The sequence below is a fragment of the Bradysia coprophila genome, unplaced genomic scaffold (genome assembly GCF_014529535.1).
Source record: "Bradysia coprophila strain Holo2 unplaced genomic scaffold, BU_Bcop_v1 contig_24, whole genome shotgun sequence".
NCBI classification, from domain to species: Eukaryota; Metazoa; Arthropoda; class Insecta; order Diptera; family Sciaridae; genus Bradysia; species Bradysia coprophila.
In genome coordinates, this window is record NW_023503501.1 from 2,043,035 (window position 1) to 2,050,766 (window position 7,732).

At 35.5% G+C, this 7,732-nt stretch overlaps 1 protein-coding gene across 1 annotated transcript; it reads left to right on the plus strand.

Annotated features, from left to right (window-relative positions):
- The first annotated feature begins 3,052 nt into the window (after positions 1–3,052).
- On the plus strand, positions 3,053–4,263 carry LOC119078143 (odorant receptor 94b-like). Its single transcript, XM_037185618.1, has 3 exons — positions 3,053–3,319; positions 3,890–4,156; positions 4,213–4,263. Exons 1-3 carry the CDS (start codon positions 3,053–3,055, stop codon positions 4,261–4,263), a joined length of 585 nt encoding a protein of 194 aa, XP_037041513.1.
- Positions 4,264–7,732: the final 3,469 nt, after the last annotated feature.

Here is a 7,732-nt window from a genome sequence, read left to right on the forward strand (position 1 = left end):
CGAGATCACTTACACTTAATTGGTAAAAAAAAACTCTCTGCTTATACACTATATATCAAGACTATCAAATTTGTGACACTGTCGAAAACGAAAAGGTGCTAATTCCCTAGTTTTTTTTAAGTGTAGTCTATTTTTGTCATTAATTGAACCAATATAGTTTTTCGAGTAAAATTTTAATTGTTAGAGTGGAATTTTGTCACCTACGTTAATCCGTCAATAAATGAGTTCTTTGGTTCTTTCACAATTATTGGGAGGGAATCTGGGTTGTTCCTTTAAGTCGAAAACACATTAGAAGTTTGCGCCACATGCAAACAAATGTACAACGTAGCTTAGTAGTTGTTGATCTCAACAACGCTAAATTGATCGGCCAATGAAAAATCATTGAAATACTAAGTTTAAATTTCGCATTTAGAAAATATATTCCATTGACGGAATTTCTCCGTTTACAAAATATTCAAATCAATTTACCAATATATTCATAAAATTGGCACCAATTCGTTGAAAATATTGGTAAATCGAACAAACTAACAGTTAATTATACCTAGAGAGGAAATTTGCACGACGAAATGTGGTCCCAACATCAGTGTCCCAAATATTATACAGCCCCCAGGTGTGTCAAGAGATGATGGTAAAAGACCAGACGGCATGACGTTGATACCGTGGAGTCATGGTAAATCACTCTTGTGGGATGTGACTGTGAGGGATACTATGGCTGCTTCTTATATTAATGATTCTTCAAAGAAAGCTCGCACAATAGCAGACAAAGCTGAGAGACATAAGCATAACCATTATATTTCTCTAAAACAAAATTATTTACTAACACCACTCGCTTTCGAGACGCTAGGTTGTATGGGCCCAGAAACAAAGAAATTCATAGACAAATTGGGTTCTTTAATGAAAAAAGCAACTGGTGAAGCTAAATCGAAAGATTATCTTTTACAAAGATTATCAATCGCGATACAACGTGGAAATGCCGCTTGCATTTTGGGAACATTAGGGAAGAAGAAAATTGATGATTTTTATTTATTGTAATTTTTTTTTAAATGAAAAGATCGATTTTTTACTGGCTGCGCCACTATTGTGAGCAGTCTTTTTTGTCGCATCAATATAAATAAATAAAGCAGCAACTTTTCTAAAAAAAAAAAAAGTCTCCATAATATACATATTTCGTATAATTTTACACCAATACATGTATGCGTTGACGCTATTTCGCTTTTGATAGTTCAATTCGCTCTCTTAATTCTGGATAGTTTGGATTTCATTCTGGATAGTTTGGAGAGCGGCAAATAATTAAGAGGGCAAACACACATACCAATAAACATTTCGTATATCATGTTGGGACCACATATTTTCGACATTTCCTCTCTACGTATAATATCTACGTTTATAACGCTCACCCGAAACTAAACCCGAAACGCTCGAATATTACCATCCATTTAGATTCTTTTAACATTTTTCAGTCAAAGTTATCGTCAACCAAAGTTAGTTTCAAAGTAAATTTCCTTTTCGGGAACGAAAAATTTATATCAAATAACACGAAAAGCATTTTAACCTCTTACAAAATGGATAAAATGATAAAATCAGTCCTGCATTTCCTCAATGCTTAACGTCTAGAAAATTTTAATTTCATAAACCGGATGTTGTATGATATATTGGTAGACTTTGGAATTTAATTATCTGGTGGTGCAATGTCTCTTGAATTCATGTTCGTATCCCACCTTATAATCAAATTATTTGTGCGCAAAGGGATAATGTGTGGTTGAGTTGCTAAAACTGGGAGGTATATGTGGTTCGTGATAATTTGATTGCATAGTTCTACAGTCGGAAAAATCTGTAAGACTTTTCAACATTTCTGTTTAGTAAAATTCAGGTCTTTTAAGCTGGAGCCTTTTCAGTCGTCGTTTGAATGAAAATTTTCTTGTCGGATCAAAAATCTTTTAACGGAATATCTCGGAAAATTGGTCGTAATTATACTAATTTTGTATCACTAATAACACTAGGTAATTGCGGCAATTGAGAATTTTGAATTGAAAAAGAAAATAATAAAAGAAACTTCCGTTTATGTCCATACCTCCCACGGCCTACAAGATGCCTTTGTCAATTATGTAGCCTGTCAGAACGAAACCAGCATTTTAGATCCGTAAAACGAAATTAAGATATTAATTTGTACAAGCGCCAGCTGATGAATTTAAGAGTAAAATGTGGAGATATTTGGAGACACTAAGGTCTACGCCTAGCATAAATCACAGCTTCTTCTTTCAGCGCCGATCTAATCTCGTTCGCTGTAACTTCCTATAATAGCTCTTACCTGTAGCTTATCAGAAATATTCGTTTTTCATTAGTCCTAGAAAAGGTCAAATTCTATTTTATGTGAACTGGTAAGGGTCTCTTGAATTTGCTTTAAAAAAAAAAGCTGAAATAATCAAATGCCAGGCAGGATCTACCTAATTTTAGCGATCTACGAATTCGGATAAACTGTTGAACCGCATTAACACCAGAAACCACGGTACAAAGAGAGGCACAAGACTCAGTATCCTTCTTTTCACAGTCCTACCATAATTGCTGAGGTAATTAAATTTACCAGCACGACAACGTGTGATATTTTACGTAAATGTAACCCACAAATCTATTCATAAACACGTCAGTCAAATTTCGACATTCCAACAAAATGAATCAAATCGGTGAATCAACCATAAGTAAAATAATCGTGTTCCACTTCAAACTGTTAGGACTGTGGGCTCCTGACAAATTTTCACTCTCTTATTTCGTGTATTCCTCGTTGCTGCATTTAATCTTTAGTTTCATTTACGTTTTCTGTATGCTAATGAACTTCTTCTTCATAACCGATGTAAAGGAAACGATGCACTCGCTGTATATGACATTGACCTGTGTTGCATTGCTATTCAAAACGATCAATTTTATTTGGTACAGTCGTGACATGCAAAATAATCTGAAAATGGTCAACAACTTTCCATTACAAAATGACGCCGAAACCAATTTAGTTGAAAATCGTTTAAGTTCCTATTTGAGACTATGGCTAGTCTACTACATAATGATCAATGTAACAGGCGTCGCGGCGTACGTGAGTGCATTGTACACTATACCGAGACAACTACCATTCCGTGCATGGTATCCGATTGATTGGCGACATGACGAAAGGCGTTACTGGATAGTTTACACTTATCAAGTGGTGGGTATGATTATGCAGGCAAATTTAAACATTTGCATCGAGATTTTTCCGGGTTATCTGATGTACATGGCACGTGTGAAAATGGAGGTTTTGAGTTTAAGATTGGAACGGAACTACAGCGATGTGAAGGTACAAATGAAGTCCATTGGCTATTTAGTGGATGCGATAAAGCTTCATCAGCATATTGCGATGTAAGTGCCCAAAAATTCAATAGTCATTTACATGCTGCATACGTCGAAAACTATGGTACGGAAACGTTTACATGTTTCGAGCACTACTTTCGACGCCTTTAGCACGGGAAACAAATTGAAAAGTCTCGTTCTCATGAGTTTATGGACCTCGGCTATGCCTCGGATCAACAAAATTCACACGAAAACTCTACTTTTCGTCTTTTTATCCCTAGTCACAGTAATGTACTATTACGGTTCGTGGAATTTCATTTAATCGACGATTTTCGACCCGCAAGCATGTAAAATGTTTCTTTTTTCGTTCAGAGTTAAGAGTCCTGCCAACAAAATGGTTTTCCAAATTATTCTTTCAGATTCATTCACAAAATTGAGACTAATTTCAGCATTGCCTATTTTGCCCAGATTTGTTTGAGTGGAGTTGTCATCTGTTGTGTGACCTACGGCCTAACAACAGCTGAGTGTGTTTCATTGAACCAATTACGTTTTTAATAATTCTCGTATTTCAATTCAGACATCACCGCGAGAGAGTGTCACCGAATTTTCGTTTTACTCATTTTTTTTGGTGGCACTGGTCACTCAAATATTTCTGCCATGTTTCCTGGGAAATGAGATTATTTTCACCAGCAGTGGTCTACTCAATTCAGCATATAATTCATCGTGGGAAATCATGGTCGGTGATTACAGAAAGTTATTGGTAATCTTTATGGAACGTCTGGAGCAGTCCAGTCGCATTGTGGTCGGAAAATTGTTTCCATTAAGTCTGGACACCTTCACATCGGTAACAATGTCAAATTGGAGGCCACGTGAATATGCGGAGTAATCTTTCTTTTCCAGATCATTTACTTTGCGTATCGTTTGTATGCGGTGATTAGCAATACGAAATGAGTTCGCTTGAATTTTGCAGTTACAAGAAACAGAAACATCTAGAAAGTAGTAAAAAATTTTTCAACCACGGCAGAGTAAAGTAAACCTGGCAGGAGCGCTTCATTTTTGAAACGTCAAAGGAGGCACCTAATACACTGTATGAGAATGAACAATGACATAAATTGGATTGATTTTATTCTCAAAAGATAAAGTTACTAGATTATTCAGGGTCCTAGTCAAATGAAGCGTTCCTGCCTGGTTTACTTTATTCTGCTGTGTTTGAACCCAAGCACCATGTCAACCATTCTCTGAAATGCAGAGTCTAAATAACGAATGTTAAGGTGAAACTTGATAATTTAATTAAATAAATGTTGTTGTTGTTGTTCCACGAAGTTATGTTGTCAGGATATACCAGTAGCCTTTATCAAATTTCTCTTTAATTACTTTTCTTAAAAGAAATCGTTTGCCAATGCCGTTTCATAGAAAAACGCCAGCCCATTCGTTTACTCAAAGAAGCAGCAATATTATTCAATAATCATCCACAAACCATACGGCCACAATATTCGATAAAATATTTTCTTCATTCGTTCGAGATATTTTTCCATTTTTTTATAAACGAACGAATCCACTCTTATAATCTTTTCATAATCGTGCAGACATCAAAATTCAATGAAAGTGGCATAGCATTGATGGGAAAAAATAAGCTCAACTTTTGTTCGAAAATCAAAATAATTCGGGCAATACTGTTGATACGGCCGATCGTTGACTTATTCACGATAATTTCATATTAGCTTGAATGAGCTGCATTGAGTATGTTTCGTAGAAATCATTGGTATCAAAGCTGTCGGGTGTTGTGATATTAGTTAGGATTTTTTGCGCCAGCAGCTATATATCAACTTCAATGCCTTCTATACTTTCTATTCGATTTTCGTGGAGCTAAATGCTGAGGTTTGTTTGAGTCACTACCCAGAAATAAATATTTCGTATGTGTGGTGTGATTAACCTTAATCCCCACATAGAAGGCCACCAGAAAATGCAGTTGTGTTGACGTTTCGGCTGATGACAGTTCTGGGGAGAAAATGTCTTTTTTATCCCCTTCTGTCTTCCACCGAAGAAAACAGATATTTCATCCATAGTGCAGGTAATTCCGTGCGAATTATGTTATTAAGAATTTTTTTTGTCTAATCTTGTTTGCCATAAAAATTTGTGATAGAATTTTCTGGCCGAAAACCTTTTAAAAAAGTCAGAAATCTCCAAGATATATTTTAAAAAAAATTCTTCTGTTTTGGGAAGCACGGCTCATTGCCGATATTTTATGGAAGAATTTTTTTTTGCTGGAACGGAAATTAGGTCGGAATCAGACTTTTCTGGAAATTCTTCAACTTTGGTGGCAGTTTTCCCTGGCCATTTCCAACAATTTTCAAAAGTGAGGTGTCATTCGAAAACTACATTCGAGCACTTCTCATACTAGCCGGCCGAGGTTGGACATTCCAGAACAGCCAACTGTAAAACCTGGGAAAACCTGGTAGGTCATTTCACAGATTTTCGAGTTTTCTTTTAGTCCTTTAGGTTGTAATTTGGGATTCGTTCTTGTCTGTTTCTGGAACAACAGATACTGCCTTCCTCCTTCAGTTCCGTTCCAGGATTCGGGAAGATTTACTTTCCGTTAGTTTTCCCGAAATTCTTTGGTTTTTTTTGAAGTTAGTCCTGTTCTTAAAGACCTATGTTTTAATTTTCATTGTTTTTGAAAGAACAGAGATAAGTTCCTCAAAGAAATCTTCTACTTGATGTCCACCATCTGCCGTGTCCTAAAACTCGAGAACTACAGTTACTAGAGGTGCATTTATTGGTTACCTTCTAAGACTTCATTTTAATCACAAAAATTGCGTAGCTTTTGCAAGTTTGACATGTAAAAAACAATTTGTAAAGAGCCTTTATGTCAAACTCGTGTTGCTATGTAAACGTACAGGAATACTGGAAAATTGTGCTGAACAATTACTTTTCATATTGTTCCGACAGTGCCATCTACAACAACGCTTATTATTTACTATCACTCTATGTTCTATGTTGAAAACGGGAATTAATGTTCAATTAAAGGTTCATCTTTTACTAATTATTTATTAACAAAATCAAAACTCAATTAAATAATCACCCCCACTCCCATCTCCTGTTAACTCTCCGCTGCACACTAAACAAAAATTGCGCAACGCTTTATCTAAATTATAATGTTTCGTAAGACGTTACCCCTTAAAAAATTATTATCATCGAAGATATATTGTACGAACAAGGAATTTCATAATTTAATTTGTGTCTTACTTTACTTTGATAATAAAGTGTTCTAAGCGGATTAGCTGACGAAAATTGTACAAAATTGCTTCAATATCAATTAAATTCGGGGAAAAAATTTGGTTCTTATCGTCTACGACTCAAAAGTAAAAGAAAATTTTTTTAATTGAAATTTATTAATTTGATTAAAACAGCCACATCCAAAGGGTGAATCTTTGGATTTTTCGTTGGTAACTTTCTCGTGGTAATAATCGAATATCCCATTCAATGCAGAAGCTCAATCAAATTTGGTGCTCACATTAATTGCAAAAGTTGTTTGGAATTTCAATCCATCCCTTGTTAAACTCTGTTCATTATAGTTGTAACATTAAAAGGTCAATTAAAGACATAATCTGTAGGTTTTCTTTTGAGAAAATATCTTCGTTACAGATTGTATTTTATATAAAGGCCCAAGTTGGCAAAGTATATAAACACTGAAGGTAATGCAAACCCTGAACGGATCAGAGAAATTACACATCTCAACTTTCATTTTTCTAACGTTACCATCTTGTTCTTGTGACTGCAGTCAAACTTAGCATGTGCAACAACATCATGATGTTGTTACACATGCTAAGTTTGTATGGAATCGAATTCACTTCACCACTAGCTTCAATTTGACGGAAACGAATTCAATATGTGTAAAGCAAAAGGAAACTAAATTCGCCTGAAAGTAGGGATCCGTGCGCAGCTGCTCATTTGCATCACCTTCAGTGTTTATATACTTTACAATTCACTTTACGCAAGAACGCACGAAAATTATAAATTACTACGAAGAATGTCGAAGAAAAATCTGAGTCCGATCGGCCATTTACCTTTCCACATCCGCACTTTATATCTTTAAGACTTAACACGAGCCGAAGACGAGTTCTGGAATCGAATTCGCTAAAAAATTCTTTTAGTATACGAACGTTTTTCCTAAGCGACATTGTAAATACGCTACGAAGTCGGGATATTGCAACACTAGTTAAGAAATAGCTATTTTGCTAACTAGTTAGTAAATGGGATGTTTTGCTCAATCAATAGATGTGAGATGCGAAACCCATCGTATGCGCAAAAGCCCAGTTTACAAACGTGTTAGCAACAAGATTTTGTGCATCGGAAAACTGAAATACGACATCCATTTACACATTACTTTGATCGCACCGAATCCTGGTATTCATTCAAC